The 17800-nt window shown below is 45.6% G+C and overlaps 1 protein-coding gene across 1 annotated transcript in view; it reads left to right on the top strand.

Moving 5' to 3' along the window:
* ZBTB41 (zinc finger and BTB domain containing 41) overlaps nt 1-17800 on the top strand; it is a 207527-nt gene that overhangs the window by 58360 nt on the left and 131367 nt on the right. Inside the window, exons 5-6 of the mRNA XM_085601841.1 lie at nt 7099-7246; nt 16439-16568. Of these exons, the coding sequence (XP_085457967.1) occupies nt 7099-7246; nt 16439-16568 (278 nt within the window). The remainder of the gene's footprint in view (nt 1-7098; nt 7247-16438; nt 16569-17800) is intronic.

Genomic DNA, 17800 nt, shown 5'->3' on the forward strand with positions numbered 1-17800 from the left:
AGTGACACAGTGCTTCAATTGTATCCAGTGCGATGTGACATGGCAAGTAATCATCGAGTGCATACAGCTAAAGCTGCTGATCTGATAAGTAGATTGGATAGGAACATTTATATACTCTAGTCCTTTACAAAGCAACAGACAATTATTGACTTAAAGATGTTTTTGAAAACCTGTTGCCATAGCAGTTTGTAAATGAGCATGCGTGTTGCTCAATTGACCTAGAGTGCTAAAAGTACTGATCCATGGCCATTTATGGCAACTTTCTTCAAATATACAGACAAAGAACTCATCGCAAGGCTGACCAAGCAATATGAAGTGTGTTTCAAGGAAGGCAAATTCAGCCATGGACATTTTCAAGCAAAAGAGTATAAAATGTCCTATGTTCTTCTCTACCAAATTGAAAGTAATGATTAACAACACATAACACTCCATTTAACAGATAGATATCAGAGTTGACTGAGTAAATCCCTACTTTCTGAGAAAGGGAGGTTAGTGGATAGATAGCAAAAGTGCAGTGCAGCAAGGGAGGGACTGATTGTGCCAGAAATAAATGTTCAGTCTCACTTCTGGATTTATTGAACAAGTTAGTTTTCAGTGCATGTGTAATGTGCAGAACCCATTGGATGGGGTCGTCCTAGATTATAAGATTTAAGTTCTAGATAAAGATGAGTTGTTTCACTGACCTTTGGATGGGTTTAGTGGAAGGCTGATATCAAGCGGAATGCAGGTCTTTTGGAAAAGTAGTAACGCTTATGACAAGATGTAATTCACAGCTTTCCATTCTCTTTAGATCGCTTGACATGAATGGGCAATGGCAACCTGAAATGTGCAGGATCTACACTACATTAGTAAAGAAGCGAAGACCTTGCATACATCACTAAATATTTACAAAAATTTCCCTCTGCACAGTATAAGTCACATGGAGCCTAAAGAGGTAATGATCACTTGCAAATGGCAGCCTAAGTGTGGAAAAGTACCCTTTTTGATATGGTCACTCCCACGTTTTGCCTGGTATTTGATGTGATTTTGACTGGAAATGCTCTGGGCCCCCACTACCAGATCTATTTTCCAAAACTGTACAATTGTTTCCCCCAATTGGCACTCCCTGTTAGTACCTAGTAAAAGGAACCCCTAGTACCTAGGGCAAGGAGACGAAAGAGGGTTCTTAAGGGCTGCAGCATAAATTGTGCCACCCTAAAGGACCCTTCACCGAACACGTACAGACTGCAGGTTGCGTTTCTTGGTGCAGACTAAAGTGAAAGACCAATCACAAAGAAGGGGGTCCCTAGTCAGACAAGTAGGCAGGGGAAGCAAGGGAAAGCAAAGTAATACTAACAGACAGAAACCCCACTGCCTGACAGCTTATTCTAATAGTGCTAATCGTCATTGATATTTGTGAACAGACAAAAAAACCTATCCCCCATTAGCCAGGCGCACACATTCAGAAAAATATATTTGAATAGCAAAACATAGTCATCAGATATATTGAAAATCAATTACATCAAGTTTATTGTGTTAAATCGCATAAGACATGATAATGAGAAATAAAAAGCAAAAACGGATAAACCAGGCACATCAGTATATTACCACACAACCGTTCATTCAAACCAACGCATACTCATTCATTCCCACATGTCCTAAAATACACACGGTTCCAATGAGCAAACTAAAACAATGACATCTGGTAAATAGTCCACGCTCCGACAGAAGAGTTGACAATATTAGAAAGCTACAAAATCCTGGATCACTAGGTAGTGGCGTCAACACGATATCTTTTCATCAGTTAGATCAACATTTTAATATCATTGATTAACATAAAAATAAATGGACAATCGTTGGAGGGAGGCAAAGAAACACAACAACTCCAGCGTCGACGCGCTTTTCGGTGTGTGACACCAATATTGGGTCTGACCTTCAGGGCGCAGTATCAAGGGAGACAAACAGGGAAGCGCCTGGGAAATATAAAAACAACAATTCATGTATAGATTCAATGGGAATGAATGGATGAACCAATAAATACGAAGGAGAGAATGATACATGGGGGAAGATACGGTCATGATACAGAGGAATCAAAAATTATTTCAATAAGGAGACGTACCACCAACATGGAGTCGATAGAAAGATTAAAAGGTCCAAACGAGAGTGCAAAAAAGAAGACACCTAGGGAGTGTGAAGATACCGTGCATTCGCAACCTTAAGTCTCCACACCTTTCACACAGTGATGCAAAAAAGAAAGTTCAATATAGAGTGAATGTTAGACCCTGTCACCATAATATCAACATGTGGACTATTCCCAAAGAGGCGAGGCACTGCACTCTACCTGGACTAAACCAACAGGGATCACATCCGCGTTGGGAGAAATGAAGTAGGAATGCGGAAAGCAGTGAGATGGACCGGTATTCTGTAAATGGTAGTAGAATGAGAAAAGCACACAAATTAAACATGTGCTCATCGCAGCTATAACGTCCAACGGGATGAGCCCCATTCCGACACAAGGGTGAACCTAACAGCACAGGGAGGTAATCTTACCTCGAGAAAAGATAAATTCACTAGGCGAGATCCACAAGATAAGGAAAGATGGTCCCAGGTGTCGGATCTCTAGGTGAACACCTAAAAGATCAAAAAGGGGACTAACGTCAGGCCGAGAGCTTCCTTAGGGGCCGGCTACGGAAGGAAGATAATCCTGGTTTGTTGATTTGGGTGCCTGAAAAAGAAAAGGTAGAGTAAAATCTCCTACGGAAGAAAGGGCTAGGCTATGCAGGAAAACATGCGATATGGGTAAAACAGCTTGTAAAGGGTGAGAGGTACGGGGAATGAAAACACGGGGGCCCAGAGAGTAAAAATGATGGGTCGGACTAAAGGCAAATAGGTAGAACCAAGCACGGCAGGCTTACTGGCCACCATGGAGGCGGTGAATGAAGGCTTGCTGTGGCTCTCAATGGGTGGGGCTACATGCAAGTTGAAGACAGATATCGAATGAGGCTAAGGAGACAGCCTCCCCGGGAAAATTGCTCCTGGGAATCCGGACTCGGGGAATCAGCCGACCGCACCGCTGTTAGGTCTGTTAGTATTACTTTGCAGACTAAAGTGAAAACACAACATGGCACACATCCCTGTGTGCCATGCCCACATACACTGAAGTCACCCTTACTGGCAGGCCTTACCGCCCTATGGAAGGGTGCAGTATACTACATGTGAGGGCCTACCTGCACAAGCAGATATACCCCTGTGCTGGTCAGTTCTATTGCTGCCAGTACAAGTGAACAGGAAAGCCATTTTGAGTACAAGTTGTGGACACTGGTGAAAACAAGTTCCCCAGGTACATGATGGCTTCACTGAAAATAGGGATGTTTGGTATGAAACATCTCATATTGATAAATCCAGCTGGTGCCAGTGTTGAATTTATTGATATGTGCACACAGAGGGCACCTTACAGGTGCCCCAATGAAAACCAGCCAGCTACTGGTGTGCTGACTGGCTGATTTTTGCCTGTCTGCCACCAGAGACAAGTTTCTGGCTACTCAAGGGTGAGGGCCTTTGCTTTCAGGAGGCCAGAAATCAAGCCTGCTTGGGCAGAAGTGCCTACACCCCCACCCACAGGATGACCTGCAGATTAGCATTACAAGGCAGGGGAGCTTCAAAGAGCCCATCACCTTTGGTATTAGAATCTGGCTTCTCTCACAGGAGAGGAAGCCGACCCCCTTTGTCCAGAGTTCTTTGGCACCCGGACCAGCAGGAAAATTAGCTGTTAGGCCTGTCCACCCTCAGGCCAGTACCACCCCGAAGGTGGGCTACCTGAAGTGGAGGTGACTTTTCAGAGTTAGGTGTTTTGGGGATGGCAAACCTAGGAACTCTGGGACAGGGTTATGCCCACTTCCTACAGGAAGTGGTCATATCGGGGCGTAGTGACCCCAGGGGTAAGTAGCCCATTGGCTACTACCTTACACTCCCCTAACACCTGTAAATTCAGTATTTAGGGGAGCCCCTGGCGCCAGAAAAGTAAGATACTGACGACCTACGAAGAAGGAGGATACTGAGGGGCCTTGAAAGCAGAAGACTGAAGAAGAGCAGCTGATTTGGCACCAGTCGTGCCAGCCTTTCTGCTTTTCCCTGTCGAAACTGCACCAATAAAGTCTCGTCCCGTGGCTGCCATGCCTCCATAGCCTGAGCAGATGGCCTGCCTTCAGTGAATACTCAGAACTCCAGTGGATTAGCGGAGCTGCTTCCCTGCACCTTGCAGGCACCTGAGAAGAACTGGGAGGACTCTGGATCTGCCAAAACCCACCGCTGCCAAGTATCACTGCACCGAGCCCCCCAGACCCTGTGTCGAAGTGGGCCAACATTGTCTGCGTGGTCCCCAAACCCTCAAGAGAACGACCTTGGGTGCACCCCTTATAAACTCCCTAACGTCGCCTGCAGCCTCTGTTTGCAGGCCCCCTCAGCCACGAGTGCTCCCGGATGAAGAAACCTGACACTACAAAGATCCTATGCACCCAGCCAACCCCCACACCAGAGGACCCCTGGTGTCCCCACGCCTCCACGCATTGCAAAACTTGAGCCCTTGCCATGGTTCAGCCCGACTGACCTCCCAGACAAACCTGCAACCTCTTTCCATGAAAGCCAATCCCATAGACTAACATTGGCACTTGATGCTGTGGTGCACCTCTGCACCCAACCACCCTAGTGCCGTTGGAAGTGGCCTGCTGGTGCTGCTTTGGAGCTTGCCACATACTTACTTTAAGTCCAGGAGATTGATCTTGTACGTCGATTTACTGTACCTGAATGCCGTCCTTCTTTTTCCTCTTATATGATAACATTGCATCTTCTGAAAAATTTTGACTTTTTAAAATGTGGAGTATTTCTGTTGCAAAATGTACTTACCCGATTGCATTGATTCTGGTGCCTAAACATATATAATGATACCTTTTTTTAATAAATTGGTGTGGATCTCCTTATTGAGTTGTGTGCATAATTTATTGACTATTGTGTGTATTTGCAGATGTATAACTCGCCTCTCGGATAAGCCTAATGCTTCTAGACCTTACTACCCCATTAGAAGAGCACCTTGGGATTGATAGAGCCAGCCCCTGCCCACTCATAAGGGAACCACTGGACTCTTTGCACGATACACCTTATTTTGGTATATCATATAAAGAGCCAGTGTCCTTCACTAAGTAATGACTTTTATTTTGTGCCTTTTAGTGCCTATGCATAATAAGTATCCATCATCCATGTTTAATTTACAATATACCATCTTAGTAAAAGAGGGTGGAAATCGAATTGTTTGTGGAAGTGTAGGAAAGTACCACCATTATGCTAATGAAAGTAATGCCACCAGCATTCTGAACTGTGATTTATATATTGAAATTAACAGAATAGTTTATCAGTTACTAAGATTCCAGATCATATGGGCAAGAAAGGTCAGTCATGTCGTATCACCAGAATGGTCCAGTTATAGTAATTAAAGCTGGTGATTGAATAAGGTCACTTGCTTGTTAGCAACTAATGATTCCTCTTTCCTGTGTTTACTTCTCACATAACCATTGAAAATCATGCACTCAGCCCCTGACGCGGAGTTCTGGCAAAACTCTGCCAACTGCCTTGCATGGAGTTTTTTCTCGCAAGTAACTCGCCAACGTTCAGTTGGCGAGCGAGCATTTTCATCCTATGGCGTGATTTTCAGGCTCTAGAACGCCTCCTGGCGAGATTTTCACGACGCAGACAGCCGCAGTAGGTCAGATCGGTTCACGCTGACAAAGTTGCTGCTTGAGTAGAAAAGCTACTCCAACAGCAGAAAGAAGCTGCGCCCTCTGGTGCACGGTGTGATGCCGTTTGCACTGATTTTACAGCACGGAACAAGCCCCTGGTGCTAAAAATCAGTGCGAGTATTGTGACATGCCTAATTCTACCCCCTCTCGGAACTCTGCGGAATCTCGCCGAGGTTTAATGTTACTGCGCAGAATTTCACAGAGTAATTTAATAATACTCAATGTGTTAACCTCATAAAGACGAATAGTTGAGCTTGCACTTCATGGGATTGCAAATGCCCCCAATGATTACTTAACTCACTGGGCCTTTTGGCTAGCATATGTGAGAATCGAATAGAATAGTAAAACAATATCCCATGCTGTGTTATGTAGATTACGTTTACTTGACTGAGGAATTAGAAATGTATGAAACTTCTTTTCCAATGTAATCTGTGCATCATTATTTTATGACATATGCCATCTAACCCGAGTTATAGTAAACTCAGTATCCTGAAACAATTTAAATAATTGTTAGATCAGACAGTATTGTTATGAGGACCTTGATCTAGCTGTCAAAATCTAAACGATCAGTGTTCAGGATGATTGTGGTTATTTTAGCAGTGTATACTACTGATAACTGCCTGTCATTTTAGTTCAATAGCATGTGAAAAGATAACAATAGTTTTCATCACAACACAAAGAATCACCAGTATAAAACAAGCACTGGCAACGCCAGTTGTCTGGCTTTAAAGGAATATTGTATGGTAATGTAAAGTATTATAAGTAAATAGCATGGGACTATATATGTATTTGTGTGGAAACCAAGAACTGTAGAATAACTTTGAGTTAAAAGGTCAGGTGAGAGTTGCACTCTCAGGTCAGACCTAAAAGTCCATGTAGGTTAATGACTGCCCCCTCCCATCTTTGTTGCTGTCAAGGAAGCAATATAAATTATCTAAGACCCTTTAATAGCACTCTAATGCTATGCATGTACCCCTGAAAGTTCAAGCTCAGGCAGCTGGATAAATAAACCAAATGATCACAGCTGAAAGGAGGGCAATACCTTTTTTTCATGTACACCTGGCTCCCAACATGTGGGCGACACCAAAGCCCCTCTCCAGTGATGTTCACTTAATTGTCTGAGGACATCTGTGTTTTGAAGTGTGGCCAAAAAAAGTAAAGACTTTGAAGGGAAATTTGTGAAACCTAAATAGTCCTAATAAAAGCTATATGTGTACCAGATGACAAAAACAAGAGCTATCAAGTGTTCATGTTTTTTAACCATTGTTTGTTTCTACTTCACAATAGTTTCTTGTTCTTTGTAGTTTTGACCTTTTGTTTTTCGTTTTAGATTTGTAACAAATCTTTTACGAGGAGACCCCACTTGAATGAACATATGATTCTTCATTCACAAGATAAACCATTCAAGTGCACCTACTGTGAAGAATACTTCCGATCGCGCTTTGCAAGACTGAAACATCAAGAAAAATTACACCTTGGTATGCCAGATTGTTCAAGGAATTAATTGAAATTTATTGAGTGTTATTTTCAGTTTTCACATGGATATTTTGATTTGATAAAACGCATAGTGCTGTTTCACTAAAATGTTGAGCTAAATATTAAGTGATAATTGTGACTGATAGTATGAGTAATTTGTCCAAAGAATGTTTGGTTATGTATGCATTTGAGTATATGGGTCACAATTTAAGCTATACAATCAATATACATGATATCCCCCCAAAAAAACTAGTAGTGGATGGGACTGGAAACTTAAATGATGGACCTTAAATATTATATTAGTGAAACAAAGGGGGTTTGTGAATTATTTAATGCAGGAGGGAAATGAGAATCTGGAAACTTCAACTAGCAAGTGTCAGAAGGATTAAAGATGTCCAGAGGTGGAAGAGGAGTTTGAACCCCAGTATTCAGTGGGCCGATGGTAAGTAAGAGTTGATAAGGACATAAAGGTTGTAAAAATGCATACAAAACTGAGTTAGGAATTGTCCAATTTGATCAGATTTGTAGGGCTCAATTACTAAGGTTTTCCTTTAAAAATGTGAAATCTTCACTCATGGTAGGCCATAAGGCGGAGAGAACCAAGAGAGTATTGGAATTGGAGGCCGAGGTCTCGCGGTTGGAGGAGTCAGTGGCCCGGAATCCTGACCCCGCTACACACCATAGCCTGGCACTTACGAGGCAGGACTATCGACAGCTCCTTCTCGAACACGTTGCGGCGTGCTCACTAGCCTCCCGACACAAGATCTATGAGCAGGGTGAACGGACAGGTAAACTCTTGGCGTGGCTTGAACAACTGTAACAGGCTGCTAGATGGGTCCGTGCGATAGCAAATCTGGAGGGTACTCTTCTTACCGACCCTCAACAAATAGCTGACATATTTGCCAGCTACTATGAGGAGGTATGCACTAGCTCCCCCACGTCTCAGGCCTCACTGTCTGCTGACCTCTTGGTTACGCTAGATGTCCCCACCATTTCCCTGCAAGACAGAGAGACCTTGGAGGCGGACATCACAGTAACGGCGGTTCAAAAAGCCATCCTAGACTTTCGCTCCGGGAAGGCGATGGGCCCCAACGGGCTTCCCATTGAGCTCTTCAAGCCCATGTCAACTCTATTGGCACCTCACCTGTTAAATTTACACACTGAATGCTTCGAATCAGGAGTCCTCATCGCTGAGGTCTGCACTGCAGCGATTGTAGTCATCCACAAACCAAACAAGCCTGTTGAGGAGTGCAAATCTTATCGCCCCATATTTCTCTTGATGGTTGAGGCTAAAATCCTCGTCAAACTCCTCGCGAATCGCCTCCTCCATTATATCACTGACCTGGTCCACCCAGATTGATCCGGGTTTATGCCGGGAAGAAACACGGCCTGAAATTTGCTTCGTGTGCATGGGGTCCTCGGCAGACTCCACACCATAGAGGAAGACGCGATTCTCTTGTCATTGGATGCCTCTATGAATTTTGACACCATTGAGTGGGACTTTCTTTTCGCCGTTCTGGCTCATCTGGGGTTCGGGCTCAAACTAATCCGTTGGATCCGACTATTGAACACTCACCCCACGGCTCATGTGGTCGTTAACAATCATCGTTCCGCCACTTTTTTGCTCCATCGGGGCACGAGGCAAGGGTGCCCCTTGTCAACGCTACTCTTCGCCCTTGTCTTGGAACAGCTCGCGGTATAGGTTCAAGGTGACCCGGAGATACGGGGGTTTAAGTGGACGCCATACCACGAGGACCGTATCTCGTTGTATGCCGACGATATCCTTTTATAATTGGCTTCCCCGGCACGGTCGCTGCGGCAGGTGCTCCACATTTTCCACATCTTCGACGCCCACTCTGGATATCAAATAAATTGGTCTAAGTCCCAGATGTATGCGCTGTGGGGTCCTCCCCGGCGAGCCCTCGGTGCTTTGATATTCCGGTGGCCCCTCAGGGTTTTCGATACCTGGGCCTTTTTGTCACTCCTGACCCGATCTCTTTTCCAAACACAATTTACTCGTGCCCCTCCAACGTTTCAAATCCGACACGGTACATTGGCACTCTCTCCCTCTCACCCTTCTCGGACGCGCGTCCCTGTTCAAAATGTTAGCACTTCCACGTTTCCTTTATGCCCTACAGAATACCCCTATTCCGATCCCAGAGTCTTACTTTTCCCAAATTGACGGGGTATTGAGGGGACTGCTGTGGGAGGGTCGTAGGTCATGTGTCGCCATGAACAAGCTTACCATGGGCTGGTATGACGGGGGCATCGGGCTACCCGATCTCAGATTATATTATCAGGCGTCCCAGCTGAGTGTAGTTAATCGCTGGGCGCTTGAAGCCCATGATGACCCTAATTTCCGCCCGGATCATTGGCTCCTGGGACCGGGCGGTTATAACAGAGCACTTTACACCAACCCCCGCAAACTTAACAGGCCCCACGGCGCGCATGGTTGAGATTTGGCATGAAGTTACCAAAAGGCTGGGTTGGCATAAGCGCCTGACGAAGGCGACCCCCCCTGTGGAAACCTGATATTTTAGGTCACCTCAGTACTTGTCCTGGACAAGTACTGAGGTGACCTAAAATATCAAAAATGGGATTTGATCGGAATTTCCACGGTTAGAGACATCTGGGTTAAGGGGAGGCTAGCATCGTTTCAGGAACTCCAGCTAAATACCAATTGGCTCCTTCCGAGACGTTCAGGTACTTGCAGATTAAGCACGCTGTGACCTCCGCCCTGCCGAACGAGGGCTCCCTCCCAGACTCGTCCCCTCTGGAAGACCGTCCGTTGTTGGATCCCATGGACCGCAAGGCCATCTCGCTTACCTATAAGAAACTGGTCAACAACCATGCTGACTCGATGATGAAACTGAGGGAGAGGTGGGAGGGGGATCTGGGAGTGATGGAGGACGATAGGTGGTGAGACGCTCTAGCTTCACCCCGAGAAATAGCCATTCCCATGCACATGCGACTCCTCCATTTCAAGATCCTCCATCGAACATATTTTGATGCCAAACTTTTGTTCAAATTAGGTAGACTCCCCGATCCACTCTGTCTCCGGCACTGCAATCAGGAGGGTACTTTTCTTCATATCTTATGGGACTGCCCACATATCCAGGACTATTGGGTGGCAATTGCTCGTCAACTTGAGAGGGCGGGAGACAAATCTCTGGGGTTATCTCCCCAGCTATGCTTACTCAATATCTGGGAGGCGTCCGACCTCACACATGCTGAACAAACATGGGCCTCTATAGGCTTCATCATCGCGAAAAGGAATATTGCAAAGCACTGGGGGGTTGCAACGGTCCCACGCCTGGTCGACTGGCAAAGGACATGGACACCGCCATGGTTGCCAAAAGTCGGTGTTCAAGGGACGAGGTTGCCCCAAGAAATGGGATCGGAAGTGGGGGGGTGGAATAAGTACAGAGGGGACATCTGCATTTCCCCGACAGTGGAGCTACACAGAGAACGACAAACACTGATGGCCCAGTTGACGGCAGAAGTGCTGGCCTCGCCCCCTTAGGTGTGGCGTTCTTGTTCTCCCCAGTCCCAACTGCCTGTCGCTATCCGTTCATATTGTATGGGTATCTTGGTTTAGTATTGTTGCTTGGGAAATGTATGAGCATATTGTTCTGCGTGGATCCCTATCCCACCACGAGTTGAATGGTATTATGATACTGTATGTATGTATCGGAGGGGGTATTTCTTACAGTGACCAGTCTTTTTTTATGTACCGGTCTTAGTTTGCGTTAAAAATGCAATAAAAAGTTTAATTAAAAAAAATAAAAGTGGCAGGGAGGGGGGTGGTGGAGGGGGGTTGCTCTTCATTTTGGGCTTGTTATGGTTTTTACTTTTTTTTGTGGACCAGCCAAATTGTGATGAATATGCAAGTGCGGGTATGCGGTATGTGGTCCTTCCCAAAGCGAATACTGAATCTGATGGGGGTCCTACAAGAGGGACCATGGCATACTGTCGGCATTCATGCACGCCCGCCTAGATATCAGGATAACCAAACGTTTGTTAACTGCAGTTTGGTCTGAGCAGGGGGGGAGGTGAAGAGGTGGGTGGGAGAGTGGGAAATACTGAGTTGGTATTTTTTGTTGGTAGTTATGGTTGTTGTACGGGCATACAAGACACACTTCCAGTCTGTGACTAAGAAAAGTTTCTGGATGCATGAAGTACATAATCCTGAGAGAAGGCAGATTGTGCATGGGAGAAAGGGATGACGCAGATACGAATTGAGTCCGCTTCACGGCGACCTCCGGTGTCTCCAATTAGCCCCCTAACGCTGTTTACATGGAATGTAAGGGGACTGGGGGATAAAATAAAGAGAGGGCTGGTGCTACAGTACTTAAAGAAATGCGCACCTGCGGTCGCCCTGCTGCAGGAAACGCATTTGGTGGGATCTGCCTGCAGGGTTCTAGATCGCTGTGGGTTTCGAATGGTGGTGCACTCTGAGTTTTCCTCTGGTTCAAGGTGTGTGGGTATTTTAGTACGTAAACAGTTCCCGCTAATAATACAACATACTCATAAGGATGACCAGGGTCGATTTGCGGCAATTACCTGTCAATGGGAAGGGAAACTGTTCAATATTGTGTCGGTATACATCCCCCCGGCCCTACACACAATAGCTCTCCCAGCGCTTAGCGCATTTTTATTAGGCCTTCCAGCAGGTATGATACTGATTGTTGGGGACTTTAATGCTGTCATTGATGGGACTAGAGATAGGTATCCGTCCAGGCAGAACACGGCAGGTGCTGCACGTATGGGGGGCTTCGTGGATGCCCTCGGGCTGACAGATGCGTGGAGATACAGTCATCCAGAAGTGTAGCAATACACATTCCAGTCCGGGGTACATAATAGCCTCTCACGCATCGATTACTTTTTTACAGCCGCAGACCAACTCGCGAATGTGATGAACGTTGAGATCCGCCCTCAGGGTATTTCAGATCACTCGCCATTATTACTAACCTATACAAACCATTACAGGGCACGGACACGGGTGTATCCTGTATATCCGGGGTATTTCCAACTCCCTAAGATTTCGGGAGACATACTCGCGGCGACGCAGCATTACTTCCAAGAGAACGCTTCTTCAGTCCAATCCGCAAGTACTCTTTGGGAAGCATACAAAATGGTGATCCGTGGGCAGGCCATTTCTTCGGTGACGGGTCATAAGAGGGCAAAACGAGCCGAATTAGATATTATGGAATCCGAACTGATTCATGCTACAGATCAACACGCACAGAACCTACCGTTTGAGACATCTCGAACCTTGCGTGCTAAGCAATGTGAATACAGGGAATACCAGTCGGAGGCAATCAGGGCTCGGCTCCAAGCAACGCGGCATACGATATATGAAATAGGTGACAGGGCTAGTAAACTTTTAGTCTGGCTCGATAAAAAGGAGTGAGCGCAAAGAACAATAGCGCAATTACGGACGCCAGATGGCTCATTGGTGGCGGCGCCAGAAGATATTGTGAATACCGTAGCTGGATATTTCGTACAGGTGTACGAGTCGCGAACGACTATAGACACGATAGAGGCTCAAACTTATATTAGGGATATTAATTTGCCGAAATTATCCCCGGAGGAAGCCCTCACCCTAGAAGCTGACCTAACGGTCGAAGAGCTACAAGTGGATATAGGCTCCCTACAATCGGGGAAAGCAGTGGGACCTAAATGTTTACCCATAGAACTGTACAAAAAGACGGCCACTACGACTGCCCCCTATCTTTTAAATATGTTTCTTGAAAGCCTCGAGGCAGGGGAGCTCCCACAAGATCAACGTATGGCTACCATTGTGACGATCCCGAAGCCCGGTAAACCCCATGAGGAATGCGCCTCTTACCGTCCGATATCGTTGCTTAATGCCGAAGCCAAAATATTAGCCAAGCTATTGGCGAACACGGTTGACCCCACATCTTACAACCCTAATACACCCGGATCAATCTGGGTTCATGCCAGGTAGAAGCATGGCTCTCAACCTCAGGCGGCTGCAGGGGGTAATGGCCCGAATGTCCCATATTCAAGAGCCTGCGGTTATCCGTTCCCTAGATGCACGGATGGCGTTTGACATGGTGGAGGGGCCATATCTGTTTACAGTCCTTAGACACTTAGGCTTTGGCCCGAAATTCTGTGCGTGGATTCAGCTGCTGTACACCAAGCCCTTGGCACATGTGGTGGCCAATGGTCATATATCTAGAGACTTCCCACTGACGCGGGGAACGCGCCAGGGGTGTCCACTGTCCCCATTGCTCTTCGCACTGGTACTGGAGCCGTTGGCGGCATGGATCAGGTGGGAGCCACTGATTCGTGGACTCCAATGGACGCCAAACTGGGTGGACCGCATTTCCCTCTATGCAGATGACGTCCCCTGGCCGCTCCATCCCAGTGCTCTTAAATATTTGTGAGGTTTTCGGCCGGGTCTCCGGATACACCATCAATTGGTCACAATCGGTTCTGTTTGTGTTGCGTGGTCCGCTGCCGTCGCTTCCGAGGGATTGTCTGGTGCAGGTCACGGATACCACCTTTAAGTATCTCGGTATTCATATTACACCCAAACTCGATTAATTTATTCGTAGATATCTGGGGCCACCCTTGGAGCGGTTTCAGCGCGATGCGATGGTCTGGCGAAGTCTGCCGTTGTCAATGCTGGGAAGGGCGGCGCTCTTTAAGATGATGGTGCTCCCACGTTTTTTGTATGTCTTGGAGATTTCCCCTTTTCAGGTTCCACTGAGATACTACAAAACAATCGCGTCAGAAGTTTCCGGTATGATTTGGGGGAACAAACCAGCGCGCATTGGGCAGGATAAGTTGGTCAGGAGCTGGTACGACGGGGGTACAGCCCTCCCTAATATACAATTATGCTATTGGGCGGCCCAGCTAAAAGTAATTAATAGTTGGTTTTTCGTCCCTCATACCGACCCAGCGTTTCAGGCGGATAGGCAGGGCCTAGAAGAAGATGGGGTCATGTCAGTGTTGTATAATAGAGCCAAATCCAGACTCTTGATCGGGCCAACAGCGCACACAGTTCTCATATGGCACGAAGCACATGCCAGGTTGGGATGGAGGGGGGTTATTACATAGATGACACCACTCTGAACCTCTCAGCGGCTCGGGCGACTAAAGAATAGTAAAGGCTTTGATAGATCGGATGCAATAGGCATATCGACGGTGGGTGATCTCTGGAGGAAAGGTGAGGTAATCTCATTTGAACGCCTACAGACTCAATACGAGCTTGCCTCCTCCGAACTTTACAGATACACGCAGGTCAAACATGCACTGCAGGCGGTTCTGCCGGCGGGGACTAAATTGGCAGAGGCTACTCCTCTGGAGGATAGGTTACTGACTGAATTTATTAACAAAAGGGCCACTTCCTTCACCTATCGTAAGTTAGTAAACAACATGCCTGACCCCACGTTGGCGCTTAGACGGAAGTGGGTTGCACATTTGGGAGAACTGGATGATGCGGAGTGGCAGGAGGCGTTGTCGTCTCCTCGGGAGGTGGCAACACCGGCGCGCTTGCAGTTGATACAACTCAAAATACTTCACCGCACGTACCACACCAGAGTGACCCTCTTCAAAATAGGGCTGGCTGTACATCAATTCTGTCTGCGGGGCTGTGGTGAGGAGGGTACCTTCTACCATACTATATGGAAATGTCTGAAGATCGGGGCGTACTGGATCAAGGTAATGGGAACTATGTCACAAACTATGGGAGAATCATTGATCCCGGAGCCGAAACGGTGCTTATTAAATATTTGGGAACCAAATGACCTAACCCATCCAACACAAGACTGGGTAACACTGGGAATCATGTTTGCTAAAAGGAATATTGCGAGGAGGTGGGGGTCGGATGAGTCTCCTACGCTGCAGGAATGGTGTAGGGACCTGGATGACGCAATGGTGGCGGAAAGGGCGGTATATGTACATCGGGATGTCCTCAAAAATGGGAAAGAATCTGGGGAAGTTGGAATAAATTCAGAGGGTATATATGTGAACTGCCGCGAGTGGAGGCGATTCACATGTCAGATTGAAGGTTTGGGGTGGGGGGTGTTGGGGTTGCTGTGAGGTAAAGTAGCGGGGAATCCCCCCTAAGGTCATGTATAACTACTTAATTCCGATGTCAAAGAAGTATTCGTGCAGATGGAAGCTAACTTTGTACAGGTCATGTATTTGTGTAATGCCTATTGTTTCAAATAAAACTTTTCAATAAAAATTGTATTTTTTTTAAAAAGTGAAATCTACACCTCTGCGATTACACTTACATTTGGGATTGATTTCTGAGTAGTTGAGGACTTTCAAACTTTCCAAGGAGTACTACTGGAAATCTTTCATAGTTTACACGCATTCTGCATGGCCTCACCCCGACCCTTCCCCTTTCCCATTCTAATATTAAAACTGCAACTGTGCAATCTGTGTCACATTGGCAGACTTCCTGTCACTGTAAGTGCTTTTTAAAATTCTAAAATGTAACGCATCCTAGTTCTTTGAATTCGTTTTGGGAATTTGCTATTGCAGATGCCATATTTTTGTAGATAGTTGCACTTACGTGCACCAAAAATTCTCTGAATATAAATTTATGCCGCAATGGTTTCTTGGGATGTCTTGAAAGGGAATGAGCAAGGCGAGATTTGAATTTCGTCTTATTTTCGTAAGGGGCAAGCAGTGCCGAGCAGTCAGACAGAGGTGAGATTATATAACTTGGAAATATGAGACAGTGGTATCAAGGTTCCAGGCAAGGAACGTAGACGGGATAATAGCAAGTTAATGAAAGCTCGGTAAGGTAATATGTAATGAGCAATATGTATGTTGGATGAGTGGATGACGACACTTATGCATACCGTACCTTAACCAAAGAGAAGACATTGCGGGATGGCTTTGACTGACGCACACAAGCTTTTCCCATTGCACTTGAGACATAAGTAAATGGCAATGGTTGTTTGTGAAAGTACCAGGACTGCATTTTCTTGGAGAAATTACACAATTCAAAATCCGGGGAATCCTACATTCAGGTCCAGCGAACAGAAGAACTATCAATATATGTACTATGTTAAAATATTAAATAAGAATGTTCCTTGCCAACAAATGATATCTGTAGCACCATAAAACGATCATATATAGAAATAAAGCTTTTGAAAAAGACAGTTTACTTTCATAACAGTTTTTTTGTCATTGCACTTCTGTTTTAGGACCTTTTCCTTGTGATATTTGCGGTCGTCAGTTCAATGACACCGGAAATCTGAAGCGTCATTTAGAATGCACTCATGGAGGAAAGCGAAAATGGATGTGTTTCATTTGTGGAAAATCTGTTCGAGAAAGGTAAACCTCAATCTTTTTAGGTATTACCTGACATTTAAAGGAAGAGAATGCACTCATGAATTAATTATTGTTAAACAATATTTGAGCAATGGAGACACAAGCCCCAGTCGCCCAAAAATCTAAAATGTGTTCCTGAATTTCCTAATGAAAGTTTTCGATTTTTTTTTTTGTAATTCAGAAAAGTTTTGCGATATATTTCCTGAGAAGCTGTAAAAGTCCGAGGCTCCCAAAAGGACTCCTTGCTTGTGAATTTATAGTTACCTAATCATGGAGGCATTTCCGAGGGATTACAAGTACATGGTGTATATTTACACACAGGAAAATAAGAATGCAGTTGCACTTGTTAGCTTTTTTTCTCCATTGAGAAGCCCCTCCACCTATACACCAATTCTGAAGGTGCTCTCTTCCCATTCCCACCCTGCACACTGATCCTGCCCTTGGTTTGAGTAAATCTCTGACCCTTTCCTGGCTCAGACTAATTAGAGAAAACGATTGTAAATACCTCCAAACCAACAGGTTTGTGTGTGTTCCCAAACTTTTACGACATTCCCATCTTGGAAAGCCCACTACCATTTCTAGGGAGAAGCTGTAGTCACACCCAAAAAATGTGAGTAAATCTGTTTACGAGTGTAAAGGCATGTTTTATAAATCTCAAGCATGGCTCAGATCCACCACAATTAGCAATGGGCAGGGCCGGACTGGGAACCCAAAGCAGCCCTAGCAAATGTTGTCAGACCAATCCCTATACGGTGCAAAGCGAGTGAGCGCAGCAAGAGAGCCTGACCACTGCAAGGAGGTTTGGGGGGGGGGTTCTCCCTCCAAGAGGATTTGTAAAAAAATAGCAATTATGGTGCATTCTACAACACATTTCTCATTATATATACAATTGTATTTGTTTTTAAAGCATAGTAAATGATGACCTCGCTGTACATCAGGATACAGCAATCTTTGTTGGGGCTCTTCAATGATTCCCTCACTTTCACCCTCCAAAGTGCCCCTCATCTCTCCATAGCTCCTCACTCACTTGCATTTCAATTTTTTATAGCGCCTCTCAAACCAATGCTGGGTGTTGAAGCATTTTACATCACACACACATATAGAGACAATGAATCATACGGTGTAATTCAGTGTATAGAAATGTTACACAAAACAAAGGTGTAGGATTCACATGTCATCCATACTGGTGACGTTTTTTAAAAGTGCTTGGTCTGGGGAAGCCCAAACTCAGGATT

The sequence above is a fragment of the Triturus cristatus genome, chromosome 4_2, assembly GCF_964204655.1.
Source record: "Triturus cristatus chromosome 4_2, aTriCri1.1, whole genome shotgun sequence".
Taxonomy (NCBI): domain Eukaryota; kingdom Metazoa; phylum Chordata; class Amphibia; order Caudata; family Salamandridae; genus Triturus; species Triturus cristatus.